Source organism: Neofelis nebulosa, chromosome 9 (genome assembly GCF_028018385.1).
Source record: "Neofelis nebulosa isolate mNeoNeb1 chromosome 9, mNeoNeb1.pri, whole genome shotgun sequence".
In the NCBI taxonomy this organism is placed as follows: domain Eukaryota; kingdom Metazoa; phylum Chordata; class Mammalia; order Carnivora; family Felidae; genus Neofelis; species Neofelis nebulosa.
The window spans coordinates 35,018,409-35,038,834 of record NC_080790.1 but is presented as its reverse complement, the minus strand read 5'-3'; the positions used below and the strand labels follow the sequence as shown (position 1 = coordinate 35,038,834).

Sequence of the window (20,426 nt, the reverse complement as noted above, 5' to 3'; positions counted from 1 at the left end):
AGTATGAAGGTGGGAGGGGAAGGCAGAGGGTCATTCATTTGGTGTGATTTCAAATGAATCACCAGGGGGCGCTCTGCCCTTCCAATACCTCCATACATGCACACAGCTCAATTCTTTCAAAAATAGTTTTCATTCACATTTACAGGAAAAGTCAAAATGTAAAAGCTTTTCGGAGGTTAAATAATGACTTAAATTCCACTATATAATAAATGACTTATCAAACCTTTTTATAAGAGCACTTGAAGGAGGGGGATGTGTTTCAGAAAAGCATGGCAAGATATGAGGTATAAAGCAAAGACTGGGAACTAAGGACAGACAACTAGAGACTGAGTAAGTGAGAGGAGGGCAGGGTACAGACAGCACACACAGCTAGTTGGAGGAATTTAGAGTTGGGCATTGCCTGGCTCATATCAGTCACTAAATACACACATGGAGAATGAATAAACAAGTATAACATAACTCTTGAACATGACAAAAGCCAAGTTTTAGCAAGGAAAAAAGCAACAAGTTTTGTTTTTAAGATGGAAAAATTCACCACTAAAATCAGCCAATATAGAAATCATAATGACAGTTCCTTACAATTTTGAAGTCTTAAAACTAAAACCTGGAAAGAGACCATTTCCCCTTCAGATAAAAGAAATACATTTTTTTAAATATGAAATTTATTGTCAAATTGGTTTCCATACAACATCCAGGGCTCATCCCAACAGGTGCCCTCCTCAATGCCCAGCACCCACCCCCCATCAACCCTCAGTTTATTCTCAGTTTTTAAGAGTTTCTTATGGTTTGGCTCTCTCCCTCTCTAATTTTGAGTGCGTTTGAGTAGCTTGTGAACTAAGGGTGCAAGCTTCTAGGTAGCTAGCCTAATTTATAAGTTCTGTCTGCTACATGGATAAGAGAAATAGCTTCTATAGAATTATGAATACTTATGGCCAAAATAGGAAACTGACTCTGAAGCTCTATGCTGCATGTTTGCTGATCATTTCCATTTCAAAAGGTGTGTAACTTTACTGCAACTAGACAGTACCCACAGATTATAGGTTTCTTCTGAGAATGTAATTCATTAATCAATTTTTAAAAAAGACTGATTTAGTTATTGAGAGAGAGAGAAAGAAAGAGCACGCTTACGCACAAGCAGGAGAGGGGCAGAGAGAGAGAGAGGGAGAGAGAGAGAATCCCAAGCAGGCTCCACACTGTCAGCAAGGAAGGAGCCCAATGTGGGACTTGAACTCACAAACCATGAGATCATGGCCTGAGCTGAAATCAAGAGTAGGATGTTTAACTGACTGAGCCACCCAGGCGCCCCTTCATTAATCAATTTTTATAGCTACCACCGTGAAACTCATCTGAGCCAAGAAATGCCAAAGGTGAAGCCAAGTGAATTGCCTTCTCAGAGTAAGGGCACAAAATATTCCAACTCAGACTGAACAGACAGACCTAAAGAACAATGAGATGACAACACCACACTGTAAGTATCATGTTTCAAGTTTTTAATGAGTTTATGGAAACTTTATTATACTTTCTCAGGCATTTCAAAATTGCCATTCTTTATTTGGAGAGCCCCAACTACTGTTTTAAGACTGTTTCCAAATCAGTTTAATCTTCCTAGGAAAACTGCAAATAATTTTCTCTTTTTGGAATTCCCTTAAAAGGTAGTGAAAACAAAACAAAACAAAAACAAAAACCCAGAATGTCTGTTGGTGTAAGATGTAGAAACCTAAAGCTCTGCGTTGTTTACTGATTAGAGATGGTAGCGATCCAAAATAAAATAAAAACCTTGCCTACGTTTTCTATTTCTTTAATTATATACCAAAAGTTAATTAATCTGCTTTAGGCAAGTAATTCAACAACTTTGCTATAGAAAGAATCCAACTTCCATACGGACCTTAGCAATAATTTTAAAGCTCTTACCCTTTCCATTACATGAATTATGTTCTACCTTTCAGAAAAGACTTTTGGGCCCAGGACCTCTGTTTCTAATAAATGTACACAGAAGACGAGAAATTCTATAGCAAAGGGAATTTTCAAGAAATATTTACGTTTTCACTGTGCTGAACTGTATGTATTTTTATTCCAGTACGGAATATATACACTGGAACCAAGCTTCTGCTTTAAGATAATTTGGAATCATTATTGATTGGGACTTTTACGTCCTGTAGGACCTAATGGATCCTTCTAAATGTATCACAGACTGGAAATCTTTGGTCATACACTTAATCTGACTTGTGGTCAAGTACCAAAATGTAGTACCATCATTTATCTTTTTTTAAAAAAAAATTTTTTTTTCAACGTTTTTTAATTTATTTTTGGGACAGAGAGAGACAGAGCATGAACGGGGGAGGGGCAGAGAGAGAGGGAGACACAGAATCGGAAACAGGCTCCAGGCTCCGAGCCATCAGCCCAGAGCCTGACGTGGGGCTCGAACTCACGGACCGCGAGATCGTGACCTGGCTGAAGTCGGACGCTTAACCGACTGCGCCACCCAGGCGCCCCATCATTTATCTTTTTAAAAAGATACTATATTCATGTCTTTAGTGGCAAGAAAAGAATCAAGATTTTAGAGATGGACAGTATCGTATTTTAAAATCCCTAAATGAATATATACATTCATAATAGGAGTTAAAAAAATATTCATGCTCATATAAAGTGTGTCCTCTGGGTGGCAGGTTTGTAACCCACTCCCCCATGCCCTGCGCTGTCCCCCTCCTTCTTTATGATCTTCTACTTATAAGAACAGGAATATGGCTTTTATAATCAGAAAAATGTAAAGCCACAAAACAGGGGGAAGAGAAGCCCAATTCAACCTTCTTATTTTACAAATAAAAAACAATGATATGCTCTGATTTCAAAACATCTGACCAGTTATCAACCAACCAGTCAGGTGACAGAGCCTCTGACCCTTGGGCTTTTCAGTAATATCACACAAGGGAAGGAGATGATGCATGGAAAGTGCTCTATGTCTTTGAGATACACTAACATTCAGAGATCCAGAGAAAAAAAGAGTTAGCAAAGGAGGCAGAATAGTTTATAATCTAATTGAGGAGACAGAATGAGTTCATAAAGTGGTAAATATTTGAAAGTAACATGAATTATACAAGTTATAAGGTTTATGAAGTCTCAGAGCAGGGTGTAGTCACTGTGGAGATGGGTGGTCTAGGATTTCATTGTACCAAATGTGGCAAGAAACAGACAGGTGGAGAGCACTAGACAAGAAACTACAAAAAGGGCTGGCATGTTTATAAAGGACAACAACTTGACCATGCTGGCTAGAGTGCTGAGGGAAAGATTTTTAATGAGCTTTAAAGGCCAGGCTAACAAGTTTAGGGGCTCCTGGGTGGCTCAGTCGGTTGAATGCCTGACTTCAGCTCAGGCCGTGATCTCATGGTCTGTGGGTTCGAGCCCCATGTCAGGCTCTGTGCTGACAGCTCAGAGCCTGGAGCTGCTTCAGATTCTGTGTCTCCCTCTCTCTCTGCCCCTCCCCCACTCATTCTCTCCATCTCTCTCTCTCTCTCTCTCTCTCTCTGTCCTTTTCCCACTCATATTATCTCTCTCTCTCATTCTCTTCCATTCTCTCTCTCTCTCTCTCTCAAAAATAAATATTAAAAAAAATTTTTTTAAAGGCCAGGCTAACAAGTTTGGATTCCACTGTTTAGGTATCAAGAAGAACTTAGTTATTAGCTACATTGCTAGCTTGCCAAAGTTATAGTCACCATCAAATTTGAGGAGCTGAGCCAGATCACTTAAGTCTCTCCAGGTCAAAGGTTTTATGATTCCAGATCAACTAAATTCTTTACCCGCCCAGTAATCAGGCTCACTTTCCCAGCTTGCTTCCTTGTCAAAGCTGTCACTATCACTGTAGACCAGAAGAAATTCTGGGATCTTCTCTGAAGTCATTTCTCTGAGTCTGTCCACTCTCCATCCGTATATGTTATACATTACTATGTATAGTACATTACTATGTATAGAACATACTTGTTCTATATACTGACTCAATTTTGTGGATTCCTTTCTTTGAAACAATTTTCAACTTTAACCCTTGCTTTTTATTCTCCTTATCTTCAGGTCTACTGATTTCTCTAATTCTGTGGGTCTCACCTCCATTTACCAGCCTATAAAATGACTATGGCAAAAACTCACTCTTTAAATACTGTATGTTGGTTGGAAATAGAACCCAAGACCAGAGTAAAGTTCTGTGAAAGCTACTTGGAGAATTCTGAGTTGATATAGACCTGACATCCTGATGGGATGGTATCTGTGGTTCCTCTGAGGTCCAGAGGTGATATAAAGATTAAGTGCCTTTGAAAAACTGGTTTCAAAAAACAGGAAGGGGAAGGATAGTCAACTGGGGTCTTGGGAAAAATCAAGCAGAATGTATTTTTACCAATAATTCAGAGATTATAAACTTCCAAATTCATAATAGTTCAGGTTTACATTTATTGTTAGTTCTATGAAAAACTTTAAATCCCATCAAGAAACCCAAATTTTAGTGGTGCCTGGGTGGCTCAGTCAGTAAAATGACCTGTTCTTGGTTTGGGCTCAGGTCACGATCTCACAGGTTTGTGAGATTGAGCCCCATGTCGGGCTCTGCACTGACAGCTTGAAGCCTGCTTGGGATTCTCTCTCTTCCTCTTTTGCTGGTCCTGCCCTGCTCATGTGTGCTTTCTGGCTCTCTCTCTCAAAAAATAAATGAACTTAAAAAAACTAAAAGAAGAAACCCAAATTTAAAAAAATGAGACAGTGTGGTAAATACACAGTGGAATATCCAACTGCCATAAAGAATGAGACCTTACCATCTGCAACAACACGGATGGACCATAGAGGACATAACATTGAGTGAACTAAGTCAATCAATGAAAGACAAATACCATATGAATTCACTCATGTTGAATTTAAGAAATGAAACAAATCGGCAAAGGGAAAAATGAGAGGGGCAAACCAAGAAACAGACTCTTAACTACAGAGAGCAAACTGATGGTTACCAGAGGGGAGGTAGGGGAGGTGGGGGAGGTGGGTGAGGGGGTGGGTGAAATAGGTGATGGGGATTAGAGTGCACTTGTGATGAGCACTGGGTGTTACATGGAAGTGTTGAATCACTACATACGTTGTACACCTGAAACTCAATGTTTTTTTAAATTTTTATTTATTTATTTTTTTTGAGGGAGAAAGAGAGCATGAGCAGGAGAGGGGTAGAGAGGGAGGAAACACAGAATCGAAGCAGGCTTCAGGCTCTGAGCTATTCAAGCACGTGGGGCTTGAACTCACAAACTGCGGGACCATGACCTGAGCTGAAGTCAGGCACTTAACCGACTGAGCCACCCAGGCGCCCCCACCTGAAACTAATACTACACTGTATATTACCTAACTAGAATTTAAAATGAAAACAAACATTTTTGGAAGAAACTGAAGATCTCCATAAATGGAAAAACATCTGTTCATAAATTAAAAGACTTAATATTGTTAAGATATTGACATTCCCCAAACTGACCTACTGAAAAAAATTCCTATCAAAATGCCAGCTAGCTTCTTTGTAGAAATGGATAAAACTGATCTTAAAATCCATGTGGAAATTCAAAGGATCCTGAATAGCCAAAACAACCTCAAGAAAACAAAACAAAAAAGCAAAAAACCACCCCCCCAAAGTTGGAGGTTGGAGGACTCACATTTCCTAACTTCAAAATTTACTACAAAGCTACAATAATCAAGGCTGTGGTACTGCCACAAGGATGGACATATAGACCAATGGAATAGTATTCGGAATCCAGATGGAAACAAATACATTTATTCAACTGACTTTCGACAAGGGCATCAATACCATTCAGTGGGGGAAATGTTGCTGTAACAACTGGATACCCACATGCAAGAGAATGAAGGTGGAGATCTGCCTTACACCATATGCGAAGATTAACTCAAGATGAATCAAGAGACCTAAAGGTAAGAGCTAAAACTATAAAGTTCCTAGGATAAAACAATGGAGTAAATCCTTATGACAAAGAAACAAGAGAAAGAATAGATGAATTGGACTATATAAAACTTTAAAACTTTTGTGTCATAAATGTTACCATCAAGAAAGCAAAAAGACAATCCTTGGAACAAGAGCAAATATTTGCAAATCATATATCTGATAAGGTACTAAATCCAGAATATATGAAGGATCCTTACAACTCAACAAAAGAAAGACAAACCAATTCAAAGATGGGCACAGGATGTAAATAGACATTTCTCTAAAGAGGCTATACAAGTCAAAACCATAACAAAAAAGCATTTCACATCCACTATGATGGCTATAATCAAAATACAATGACAAAAGCTGGAGGACATGTGGGGAAACTGGATCCCTCATACTTTGCTGGTGGAATTGTAAAATGACGTAGCTACTGTGGAAAACAAGTTGGTTGTTCATCAAAATGTTAAACACAGAGTTATCACATGGTCCAGCAACTCTACTCCTTATTATATGCTCAAGAGAGTTGAAAACATATGTCCACACAGAAACTTGTATATGAACGTTTATAGCAGCAGTATTCATACTAGCCAAAGAATGGAAATAAGTTAAATATCTACCAACTACCTGATGAAGGTATATCCTACAACAGAATATTACTTGGCCACAAATAATATAATAATACTTTAAAAGGGTGACTTTTATGATATATGAGTTATATATACTTCAATAAAGCTGTTAAAAAGTTCCTTATTATGTGAGGATTAGCACATTAAGGAAGAACTATGTCCCCTTAGGGGTATGCACTTTTGTTTCTCTTAGAAATTGTAACAGTAATACATTATTTAAAAAAATTTTGTTTAATGTGTTATTTTTGAGAGAGAGAGAGAGCGAGCAAGTAGGGGGAGGGCATAGAGAGAGGGAGACACAGAATCTGAAGCAGGCTCCAGGCTCTGAGCTGTCTGCACAGACCCCAACGTGGGGCTCAAACTCATGAACCATGAAACCATGACCTGAGACTAAGTGGGATGCTTCACCGAATGAGCCACCCAGGCACCCCAGTTATATACATTGCTTTAAATGATAATTTTATTTATCACTATAATAATTTATCTACACTTGTGCTTACTTCTTGATTCCAACAAGTAGATTTCTAGATTTGGACACGAAAAGATCTTTAAAGATTTTGCTAGTCACCTTCTCTGGATCATGCACGTGTTGCATTCTATTAAAAAAAAAAAAATTCCTTGCCCTAAGTGTATGACTTTTTTTTTTTTTTTTTTTTTCAGGCTGAGGGGTCAGTGATCATAATCTGATCTGGCTACACTGAGGAATTTTCAGTTTAGACACTAGAGCCAGGTATTCACAGACCCAGGTAAAAAATAAAAATAAAAGAGAAAGTTCTCTGGGAATCAACAGGATCTAACTAGATGCGAAACCAAAGACAGGAATAACGTACAGAATGAACATGCATAATGACATTTCTCTTAGATTCTAAATAATCTCCAGTTTTTATTTAGTTATCCCATCACTCTCATTTATAAGGTGTTTTCTACTCACACCTCCAAGAGGAAATGATTGACTTTAGTTTATGTCACTTAAATTAAATGAGTGACTTTTCATTTTAAGCTGGTTAATGATGACTTTACAGCTATGTAAATCTTAGAAAATAACTTTAGTGTATTTAAATCAGATTAGTTTTTCCTTAAAAATTGGGGCTCTGTATATATTGCACACACGCACACACCCCCGGCTCCATTCATTGAATGAAGTGCTGTGTCTCAATGACTCAAATCCCTTTACCCCTTGCACTCTATTCAGTGTTTAATTTCTTTGTATAAATAGTAAATGTTTCTAAAATCTGTCAGCCAGTGATTTAACCTTCAAAGGTAAACTTTCCTTACAATACTTCTAAGTAACGCTACAAACACTATAAGCATGTGTCAAGGAGCATTGATGGAGTAGTGGAAAGAGATCAGCTTTGGAACCATATAGAACCTGAGTTCAAATCCTAGCTCAATTTCAAGTGATAAGCTCTATGGGTCTTGGTTTCGTGTCTGTGCAATGGAGATATTAATAAATATTTTGTTGCACTCTTGTGAAAATTTAAAGAAATATATAAAAATAATTTAGTACAAGGTCTTAGCTTCAGCATTTGTTGACATTTGTTCAGCTGCCCAAAAAATCTGAAGTGAACTCCTTTGTGGTTTTCTGAAAACGAGTTGTATATACTTTCTAGCTCAGGTTGTTTCTTATGTGCCTAAGACTTTTTTGTAAAATAAAAAATAATTTCCATCAAATCCTACAAAGTGACCTGCCATATACCTAAGTTGAAGTAATAATCTAATACCAACATGCATTTTGGAGAAATCTGAGATAGTAAAGCTGTCTATATTTGTGAGTTTCACTTAATCTCCCTCCCTAGCACCCTAATTCTAAAATACAATTATTTCAGAATCAGTCAGATAGCATCTCTATTACATACCCATGTTTCACAGTTTATCATTAGAGATCTGTTTTTCCATGATTCTGAAAGATTTGTAGTGCTATAAAGGAGAAGAAACTTGAATGTTTTGACTTTCTAGAGGTGTTAATTTGTATCCAACAACCAAAGGGGGAAAACTTGCTATGAAAAAATAAAAAAACAAAAAAACAAACTCCAGATGACTAACTTTAGAATTAAATGAACTGGCTGATTTGAAATGTTTATCATATAAACAAAAGTGTTTGTATAAGTGTGTTCAAGATAGTTTCACCTCATCAGAAATCAGCATTCCACATTTCCTATCGGTTTAACTTTTGGAAATTTACTTCATATTTTTCTTCTGCCTTTTTAATAAAGAAATTAAGTTAGCTGTGATGAGGGCTTCTTACTAGCAGAGGCAATAAAAAGGACTCAAGAATATACGGGTAATAAATACATGTTACTCATTAAGGTTATTAATGACAGGTACTATGTAAGGTCTGTAAAGACAAGTAATTAGTAACAATTTCAGGAAATAAACCTTTATTATCTATCTGGGTAACATTAAAAAAAGACAGGATGGGGGCGCCTGGGTGGCTCAGTCGGTTGGGTGTCCGACTTCAGCTCGGGTCACGATCTCGCAGTCCGTGAGTTCGAGCCCCGCATCGGGCTCTAGGCTGATGGCTCGGAGCCTGGAGCCTGTTTCGGATTCTGTGTCTCCCTCTCTCTCTGCCCCTCCCCCGTTCATGCTCTGTCTCTCTGTCTCAAAAATAAACGTTAAAAAAAAAAAAAATTAAAAAAAAAAAAGACATGGGGCGCCTGGGTGGCGCAGTCGGTTAAGCGTCCGACTTCAGCCAGGTCACGATCTCGCGGTCCGTGAGTTCGAGCCCCGCGTCAGGCTCTGGGCTGATGGCTCGGAGCCTGGAGCCTGTTTCCGATTCTGTGTCTCCCTCTCTCTGCTCCTACCCCACTTGCATTTTCTCTCTCTCTCAAAAATAAATAAACCAAAAAAAAAAAAAAAAAAAAAAAGAGATGACAAATTTTCTGACACCATAAAAAGTTCCACCAAGGAGAGTCAAGTCAGCAGAATTACCACTTTCTCAATGAAGCCTATCCTAACCACTCTATCATTTTGCACCTGCACCCTCTCCCAATCCCTCTTAATATACTCAGTGCCCCACCCCTACCTTCATGACTTTTAACATTTTTTAACTTAATTCGTTATAATATTTATTTTTTATTCTGCCTCCACCCACACATAGTAAAACATGGGCTCCAAAGGGGCAGGGATTTTTGTTTTGCACACTGAAGTAGTCTGAATGCCCACAAGAGTGTCCAACAAATGGTAGGTGCTCAAGAAACAATTACGGAATGATTGAATGAGGATACATAGCAGGTAAGAGCAACACGCATATTCATATGCCACTTAAGAGATTAATTCTCTAGATCAGATTGAGAACATTCCTGAATAAATTAATCATCCCACCACTTCAGATTACTCAGCTCACATTTCCCTTCAAGACCCTACCTGCCTGAGTGCGTTCCTATGGCCACCACTGTGCCACTTGGATGAAAATCTGCACAGTGTCCTGGTTCCTAGAAGAGAGACAGACAGCTGTTGGGGAGTACATGAGAAAGTCCCCCTAGATCTATGGGATAGTGGCAAAGACATCTGAAAATAACTGGTTTCATATAATCATAGAATTCCGATCAACTTTATTGTAGCCAATGAAAAATATCACATGGATATGAGGTAAAAGAATTTCAGAGCAGGAAGGGTATGTGGGCAAAGTGGTGAGGGAAAAGGACAGCCAGCTTGTGGCTAGACAGTGTAACAATAAGGATAATAACAACAAACATGTATACAGTTCCTTAGTCTGCAAAGAACGTGTATACACACTTAGGCTAGAAAAGGTGGATGTCTGGGTGGGGTAGGGAGAAAATACAGTGAGAGATCAACTCAAAAAGCAGATAGTAGAGTCTGTTAGTGAGCAGTGCTTACATAGAATCCAACTGCAACACCACCAGAGGCCCAAACATTTCTGTAACAATTAATGCTCCATAAATATGTGAAATTTTTTTGATTTTTTTTCTGAAACTGACAGAAAAATTGAGCTTTTGCCCTAATTTGCTTCTTTAAAGTGGGTTCACATTACACTTTCATCCTTATTTCATCCCCTTTACTAAACTGTATAAATATACTTGGTTTTAACCAATGCTGAGTCCTTTTTCCTTTGCTGCTCCCAACTGCCGTTTGGGGAGTTTCTGTGGGGAGATTATAACACATTTTGTTTTACTCACATCTACAAGCCTGGTCCATTCCAGCCTGTGTTCTACTGAGTTCCACATGCACACCTGTCTGTCCTGAGCACATGTCAAGAGCAAATCTTTAAAGGGATGTGTGGCAAGACCCCAAAGCTCATCTGTATGACCCTGAAAATGAAATACACCCACTGTTATAAGAAACAAAGGGTATCATCAAAAATATTCAGTTAATGATTAAAATCATACATCAGGGCACCTGGGTGGCTCTGTTGGTTGAACATCCAACTTCGGCTCAAGTCATGATCTCATGGTTAGTGAGTTTGAGCCCCACATCGGGCTCTCTGTTGCCAGCGTGGAGCCTGCTTCAGATCCTCTGTCCCCCACCCTCTGCCCTCTTCCCGCCCCCTGCTGCTCATGAATGCACTCTAAAATAAACATTTAGAAGAATTGGTTACAATCATACATCTTACCTGTACTTCTATTTGGAAGCCATCATTAAATGTTCCCCGTAAAATGAAGTTTCGTGATGTGCCTACTAAAAATTGATCTGCCTTTCCTTCTGCTACAGCTCTGATTGTTCCATACTGATCAGGAACCTAAAAGATAAATTTGTAAAGTCACCATAGATAATAACATGCATTAATTACTACCTGAAGACTGCATTTATAGCTGTAAGCAATTATGGGGTAATAAATGACAAAATTCCAAAACTGAAAGTCATATGGTAATATTATACTAATAAGTTTATTTGTTCAATTACATTTTATTACACAGAAGTTATCATGCATTATTATCAACATTCTTTGCTTTAGTCAATTTTTAAAAAAAATATTTACTTTGAGAGGCAGAGAAAACGTGCACATGAGCATACGAGTTGGGGAGGGGTAGAGAGAGAGTGTGAGAGAGAACTCCAAGCAGGCTCTGCAATATCAGTGAAGATTCCGACACAGGGCTCAATCCCACGATCATGACCTGAGCTGAAATCAAGAGTTGGACACTTAACTGAGCCACCCAGGCGCCCCTGCTTTAGTCAATTTTTATATTTATATTTTATATGATCTCAAGAGTTAAGGGCTAGAAGTAGGGGAAAAAGGAAAAAGTTCTATTAGACCACATGAAAAGTGTGGTCTGGTGTTGTTATTTACCAGTTATGTTATTTTGGGTACATCATTTAGCTACCCTAAGACGAATTTCTTTATCTGTAATATGGGGAAATAATAATATATGCCCTACCTATTCTTAATTGTTGTAAGAATAAAAATGTAAGAATAGCCCATGTGAAATTTCTTTGTTAACTAAAAAGCAATATATTGTGAAGTGTTATAACTGTCCTTATAGGACTCCTTGGGAGATTGATCTCATATGCGTTACATGGTATATACTCTCAGTGAATGGTGTGTTAATAATAAGCCCAAGGAATGACCCTGAAATAATACAATTCTTTATAAAGGAGGACACGAATAATTGAATTCTAACAGTAATCCAAACTGATGGCGAGGGGAAGAATGAACTAGATGGTGTAGCTTTTGATTACAAAGAATGTAAGTTATCTGTGAAAAAAAAAAGAAAGAAATAGTAAAGGAAGTGACATTTCCCTGGTGAACTTAAGGTTGAGATAAAGGGAACCTTTCGACTTATCTTCTTGGAAATAAAACCAAGAGCAGTATTATCAGGATCCTCTTTTTTAGAAAACATTTTGTCTGGAAAACATGTTACATGTTGAAAACACTGAGCCTAAATTAAAAATTTAAATCACAAAAAAATAGAACACTAAACTGAGTGAAATTTGCCCTTGCTTTGAGAATCACTGACCTATAAAATACTATTCTTAACCATTTCACATCCAGAGACAGACCTCAATTTAATTAGCAAACTTTCACTGAGCACATAGTATCTGTGGATACTTAGTCCATGATATGAAGCAGACACAAACTTAGATAACTAGCAATTATCATTAAGCCCGCTGTTTAAAAGTACTTCCAATTTGTTTTAAATGTTTTATTTTATTTTTGAGATACAGAGAGAGGGAGGTGCAGAGAGAGAAGGGGACAGAGGATCTGAAGTGGGCTCTGTGCCAATAGCAGTGAGACCAATGTGGGACTTGAACTCATGAATTGCGAGATCATGACCTGTGCCAAAGTCAGACACTTAACCGACTGAGCCACCAGGGCGCCCCTAAAGATTACTTTCAAGTTTTAAAATCAAACTGCTTATTTTGTATGCCTTGGAATTGAATAGTTTATTAGATGAATGTCTGCTGAATTTTAAATATGCATGGTTATATTTTTGGATCACTATAAACTAACCTCAGAAATAAACAACTAGTTATTCTGACCAATATATTGTTTTTACTTTTTCAAATTATTAATGAATGTTTTTTTTTCCTTCTTCCTTTTTTTTTTTTTTTTTAAGACAATGAAATGACAAGAATGTGTACCAATTTCCCAGGAAAGTGTGTTATCTTAATGTGGGATGAAAGACATGCATTTAGAGGGCTTAATATTTTAAAATTTTCATGTTTCATTTTCATCCTTACCTCTATTTCTCTTTCAGGATTCAGATCATGATCCCACAGAATTATTTTTCGGTCTTTCCCTCCTCCAGTTAATAACATTCCATTTCTCATCTGACAAAGTGTGAACACACTCCCATCATGAGCTTTGATTTGTTTGCTGATCTGATAAACACCTAGTAAGATGAGAGTAAAAAAAAAAAACAAAACACTAGTGATACATTTTCCATCAGAATTTAGTGTCTTCTTGGAAGAAAACTTTATAGAGTGAATAATCAAAAGTTCCTACTTTTGCATTTATGTCAGTATTTAGTTACTCTGAAAACATTTCAAAATAATTCTTACAAAAAGATAAGCTAAAGTAGTGATAACTCTACAGACAACACAGGATATCTTAGCCTCAGAACTTACTGTGTCTTATAATCATTCTGTATGGTAGTTACGGTAGGTATTACTCTTCTGATTTTAGAGCTGAGGACACCACATAGCTAGTGACAAAGCTGTGACAAGTGCTCCAGTCTTTACTCACCATTCCTTTAACTTTCCCCAAAAGTCTTCATTTCCTGCTGAGGTAACAGCCGTAACATTTAACAACCACTGTTGATGTGGAAGCCTTCTGCTCTGCCTTTACTTTACTTGCTACGAAATGGAGGACTGAGAAAGATACTGGGGCAGAAGTGGGCACTGGCAGCCTAGAGCTGTGGCTTTTGATCAACTAAAGAAGTATTTTTAATATATTTTTTTAAGTTTATTTTGAGAGAGAGAGAGAGAGAGAGAGAGAGAGAGAGAATGAGAGAGCGAGCATGAGAAGGGAAGGGGTAGAGGGAGAGAGAAAATCCCAAGCAAACTCCACAGTCAGTGCAGAGTCTGATGCAGGGGTTCCAACCCATGAACTATGAGATCATGACTTGCACAGAAATCAAGAATTGGATGCTCAACCGAGCCACCCAGGCGCCCCGAGGAGTATTTAAAAATTTTTTTTAAAAAATTTTACAGAGAGAATGAGAGCACACATCAGGGAAAAGGGGCAGAGGGAGAGAATCTTAAGCAGGCTCAACACTCACACAGAGCCTGATGTGGGGCTTGATCCCACGACCCTGGAATCATGACCTGAGCTGAAATCAAGAGTTGGATGCTCAACGGGCTGAGCCATCCAGGTGCCCTCAACTAGAGAAGCATTTGAAAAACCGGTCCAGTTGTACTAATATGATGGCTGAATGATAGCCCAGCTTTCTTGTATCTCCACGGAACTTTACATGTACCCAGGGAGGGAGAGGGCAGGTCCATAAAAAAATATTTAAGTAAAGTCCATGTGGAGATTAACAAACAAATTATGTACATACATACAACTGGCCCCTGAATAACAAAGGATTTAGGTGTGCCAACCCCTTGTGCAGTTCAAAATCTTGTGTATAGCTTTTGGCCCTCCAAAAACTTAACTAATAGCCTACTGCTGACCAGAAACCTTGCTGATGATACCAACAGTCGATTAACATGTATTTTGCATGCTGTATAAATTACATACTGTACTCTTCCAATAAAGTAAGCTAGAAAAAATATTAAAGCCATAAGAAAATACATTTATAGTACTGTACTGTAAAAATGTGTAGGGGCGCCTGGGTGGCTCAATAGCTTAAGCATCTGACTCTTGATTTAGGTTCAGGTCATGATCTGACAGTTTGTGGGATCCAGCCCTGGGTTGGGCTCTGCACTGACGACATGCAGCCTGCTTGGGATTTTCTTTCACCCTCTCTCTCGCCACCCCCAACCCCCACCCCCAAGGGCTCTCTCTCTCTCCCAAAATAAACTTTAAAAGAAAAAAAAAATACCAGGGCACCTGGGTGGCTCAGTCAGTTGAGTGTCCAACTTCGGCTCAGGTCAAGATCTCACAGCTCCTGAGTTCAAGCCCCACGTTGGGCTCTGTGCCGATAGCTCAGAGCCTGGAGCCTACTTCAGATTCTAGGTCTCTGTCTCTCACTTCCCCTCCCCTGCTCATGCTCTCTCAAAAATAAACATTAAAAACAAAACAAAAAATCTGCACATAAGTGGACCCATGCAATTCAAAACCCATGCTGTTCAAGGGTCAATTATGTATGTATGTATTATATATATGTAATCATATATGTGTGTGTGTGTGTGTGTGTATGTATGTATATATATATATATATATATATCAGATCCTTTTTAAATTAATTAAATTTTAAATAGGCTCCATGCCTACCATGGGGCTTGAACCCATGAACCCGAGATCAAGAGTGTCATGCGCCACCTAGTGAGCTAGCCTGGTGCCCCTCAGATCCTCTTTCTTGAGGGTGAGGGTAAGATTTTAGTATTCAAACTATAACCAGTTCATTTCCTGAGACCTTCTCTTTGGTATTCATGATATGTTAACTCATAGAAGCTCTTTATCTGGCTAGTGAGGCTAGGAGAGCAAGAGTAAAGCTCTTAGGAAGATATCTTGTAGAATTAGTAAGTAGGTTACAAATGGGAAGGTAGAGCCTTGTTTAAATATGGCCCAAATCAGTCAACAGATCTAAAATCGCTTGGAAAAATGAAAAAAATTACAAGTTTAAAAATTATTCAGTGGGGGCGCCTGGGTGGCTCAGTCAGTTAAGCGTCCGACTTCAGCTCAGGTCATGATCTCACGGTCTGTGAGTTCGAGCCCCGCATTGGGCTCTGTGCTGACAGCTCAGAGCCTGGAGCCTGTTTCAGATTCTGTGTGTCCCTCTCTCTCTCTCTGACCCTCCCCCATTCATGCTCTATCTCGCTCTGTCTCAAAAATTAATAAAAAACGTTAAAAAATTAAAAAAAAAATTATTCAGTGGGAGAAATGGGTGAAGGTGGTTAAAAGGTACAAACTTCCAGTTATAAGATAAAGAAGTTCTTGGAAGTTAACACACAGCATGGTGACTACAGTTAAGAATACACTATTGTATATTTGAAAGTTGTTAAGAGAGTAGATTTTTTTTTTTTTTTTAAGTTTATTTTGAGAGAGAGAGAGAAGGGGGTGGGGAGGAGCAGAGTGAAAGAGAGAATCCCATGCAGGCTCTCTACACTGTAAGTGCAGAGCCCAATGCAGGGCTTGAACTTATGAACTGCGAGACCATGACCTGAGCTGAAATCAAGAGTCGAACGCCTAAACAAGCGAGTCACCCAAGCACCCCTACGAGAGTAGATCTTAAAAGCTCTCATCAAAAGAGAAAAATCTGTAACTATGTGAGGTGCTGGACGTAAACAAAACTTACTGTGATAGTCACTTTGCAATATAAACATATATCAAATCAAATCATTGTTATATATCTTAAATGTATACAAAATCATATCCCAATTATACCTCAATAAAACTGAAAAAAATTGTTCATTTTCTAAGTTGTTCAACTGAAAAATGGATAAACACAATATGTACATTTATAATGTAATATTATTCAGCCACAAAAAGAATGAGGTATGATATGTGCCACAACACAGATGAATCTTGAAAACATTAAGGTTCTAATAAAAGAAGCCAGTCACAAAGGACCATATACTGTATGACTCCATTTATGTGAAATGTCCAAAGGAGGCAAATCCCTAGAGACCAAAAGCTGATGAATGGTTGCTACAGGCTGCTGGGAGGGAGAAATAGCAAATGACTGCTAATGGACCCAGTGTTTGTTTTTGGGGTGATGAAATGTTCTGAAATTGGATAGTGGTGATGGTTGTATGACTCCATGAGTGTACTAAAAATCAAGTGTACATTTTAAAAGGGTGAGTTTTATGGTATGTGAACTTAATAAATCTCAATAAAGCTGTCATCGAGATTGTTCATTTTTACTTATCTATTTGAGCTGCCACTGTATTTAAGAAATTAACTGAAATTTGAATTTTAAAAAAATGCTGCAGCTGGCTCTAAAAATTACTCAGTGTGAGGATGCTAGTGGTACAGATACTTAATAGAAAAGTGTATTTGGCAGGGAGCAAGGAAATGGCTTCCCTGATTTGGAGTAGAGCTTGCTTGAATCAGCAGAGCCGGGGGCAGAACTCCAACAAACTTTTATTCATGTCAACTGCCTCAGTGCACATCAACATTCATCACCTAAAAATACTTGAAACACTGAACACTACAACTGTGTCCAGCACGATAGCCAGCCAATTATTTATCATGGCTCTGATGTGACCAAGAAAGAAAGGACATCTGAGAGATGTAAATTTTTTGAGTGTTGTTGGATTTGGGCATTAAGACAAAAAAAAAAAAAAAAAAAGCAAAGGGCTTATTTTCTCACGCATGGTCAAATAACAAGAGTAGTCTGAGAGTACCATGGTACCATGCAAGAAATCACAAAAAAACACAGAGATGTGGAATTTCATGGATCTCCATCAGAATGTAGAAATATGCAATACAGTTTTTTTTAAATTCAGTCTTCCATACTTCCAAACACCACATAAACCTCATTAAACACTTAAGATCTTCCTAGAATGATGGAATGTTAGAAAACAGAAAATAAACCTGAGGAACAAATGCTTCATCAAGAATAAAAATATCTAAGTAGCATAAACTCCATGAAATTTTCACTTTCTACCTCCTACCCCAGGAGAGCTATTTCCTGAGAAGGACCTAATATTAGCTGAGCTAAAGTTTCTGTGTTTCAAATTTATACAAATTACCAAAGCTCCCTTTAGACAGTATTTACTGAGAAAACAAATTTTCAGTCAGGGCGCCTGGGTGGCTCAGTCAGTTGAGCGTCTGACTCTTGATTTCGGCTCAGGTCATGATCTCGTGGTCGGTGAGAATCAACCCTGCATCAGGCTCTGCATTCACAGGGCAGAGCCTGCCTGGGATTCTCCTTCTCCCTCTCTCTCTCTGCCCCTCCCCTGTGTTCGTTCTCTCTCTCTCTCTCTCTCTCTCTCTCTCTCTCTCTCACACACACACACACACACACACACACACACACACACACTCTCTCTCTCTCTCTCTCTCTCTCTCTCTCTCAATAAATAAATAAATAATACACAAACATTTAAAAAAAAGGCCCAAATTATCAAAGATTTCTTTCTCATGGGCCTGTATTTCTGACATTCCAATTTAAGCCAAATGATTTTTGAAATACCTACCAAGAAAAATAATTATCCTTGAATTTAAAAACCTACTGTACCTTCAGGTATTTAATTTCAAATCTCCCCTTTCTTATCATCTCTAACAGAAACAAAGTTTCCTTAAAAAGCAGTTTACCTTGACTGCCAAATATGGATAGTCTCAAGGGCTTTCTGTGCCTGTTTAAGAACTATGGAATCAAATGTTAGGGAGACTTTGAAACTTATGTTATATTCTTAGCAACTGGGCAAATATGTCCATGTTGATAACTTGGAGCATGTAAAATGGTGTTTCTTAAAGAAATCCGGCAAAGATTTAAGAAAAATGGACATTTTAATGATCTTGTAGATATTCTCAAATTCCCCTCCCCCCACTTAAAATTTATGAATTATTTCATAGAAGAAAAATCTGAACTTTTTCATATACGTTGGAAATAACAATTACTTTGTACTCAACATGAGAAACAGAAAATAACGAAATAGCCTAAGTGGTGATCAGCACTTAGGTGATCAGCGTACACACACATACACATATACAATGGAATAAAAAAAGAAGATAATCCTGCCATTTGTAACAACATGGATGAACCCTGAGGGCATTATGCTTAGTGAAATTAGTCAGACACAGAAAGACAAATACTATATGATTTCACTTACAAGTAAAATCTAAAAAAATGAACTAACAGAAACAGGTGGTGGCGGGGGAAATGGGTGACAATGGTCGAAAGGTAGAAATATCTAGTTATTAGATAAAATTCTGGGGATGTAATATACAGCATGGTGACTATAATTAATACTATATTGTACATTTGAAAGACGCTGAGAGTAGATCTTAAAAGTTCTCATCACAAGAAAAAAACTGCGAAGGGATGGATATTAACTTAACATTTATGGTAATCATTTGGCATATACATTATGCTGTACACTTTAAACTGTGCAATGTTATATGCCAATTGCAGCTCAATAAAATCAGGAAAAAATAGAAAATTCTAATTACTTTGAAGATTTCTGTTAATTTAAGGTAAGGAAAAAATGGTTTGGAAGCAAGAAGAAAATATACAAAGAGCTTATGAAGTATAAAATACAGTTTTGGTTTGTTTGCTATTAGTAGAGTAAAAAATTAGCTATGGAATTATACTTCCACCATCCAAAATAAAGGGATGAATGTCCCTTTATCAGACACGTTATCATAGTACACTCAGATCTGGTTGAAAAGACTGCCACGGATGCAGAAATGCAAAATGGATCAATCTACTGAAATTTTTGGCAAGAATTTAAAAATGGAAACTTTGAGTGTTCATTGCACTCATCAAATCCTTCCTAGCCATACTTACAGAACTGAAACCCTCAAATGTAAAGGAAGGAACGAAATTCTTAACAAGTTTGCCCATAACGGGATCAGTCATATGGCAAAGGACAACACAGTCCATTTTATATGCCCAGCAATTTACAAAGATTAGATTTCCTGTTTCCTGTATGTTCACATGCAGATTTCTGGAAAAAAGCCCAAGCCACAAGTTTTTTAGACAAAAACCAAAATAAAAACAACCTCTCCCTGCCTCCCACTTCAACACACATTAAGGCTAATGAAGGGTACATTTATACCCAAATTCTGCTTAGTGTCAGAGGATAACATATCACTGTTTTGGTAGACACTGCTGTTCCTTGCATTTCTAATACTGAACAAATGTGCCCAGGAAAAAGAAAACAGAGATAAGTGGGAAAGGTAGTTGATTAATATCACTGTTCTTTTTTTTTTTCTTTAAAGTTTGCGAGAGAGAGCATGCTTGCGCACACGTGAGCAGGGGAGGGGCAGAGAGAGAGAATCCCAAGCAGACTCTGTGCTGTCAGTGCGAAGCTGGTCGCAGGGCTTGAACTCAACCCTGAGATCATGACCTGAGCCAAAATCAAGAGTTGGGCACTTAACCTGTGGAAACCACCCAGGTGCCCCCGCCTACCATTCTTTTTTCTTAAGAATCCGCAATCCACTGCTATCCTTATTGTGAGTTTTGAACCTGAATTGGACAAAACAAGCTAAAGAATGCATGGCCAATGATTGAGATCTGGATCACTGGTAGTAAAATTTAAGGATTGACAACTATCCAAGTCACCTGCCAAACTTAGAAATTCAGTTGAATGAATATGGAGAACACTACTGTAGTACATCTCCAAAA

General features: G+C 38.1%; 1 protein-coding gene across 9 annotated transcripts in view; it reads right to left on the bottom strand.

The window, feature by feature from the left end:
- EML4 (EMAP like 4) overlaps positions 1–20,426 on the bottom strand; it is a 162,372-nt gene that overhangs the window by 18,873 nt on the left and 123,073 nt on the right. For all 9 annotated transcript variants that reach the window (XM_058683166.1, XM_058683168.1, XM_058683169.1 and 6 more), the window contains 4 exons: positions 13,207–13,358; positions 11,141–11,266; positions 10,707–10,838; positions 9,934–10,001 (listed from right to left, as the gene is read on the bottom strand). In XM_058683166.1, the coding sequence (XP_058539149.1) occupies positions 9,934–10,001; positions 10,707–10,838; positions 11,141–11,266; positions 13,207–13,358 (478 nt within the window). The remainder of the gene's footprint in view (positions 1–9,933; positions 10,002–10,706; positions 10,839–11,140; positions 11,267–13,206; positions 13,359–20,426) is intronic.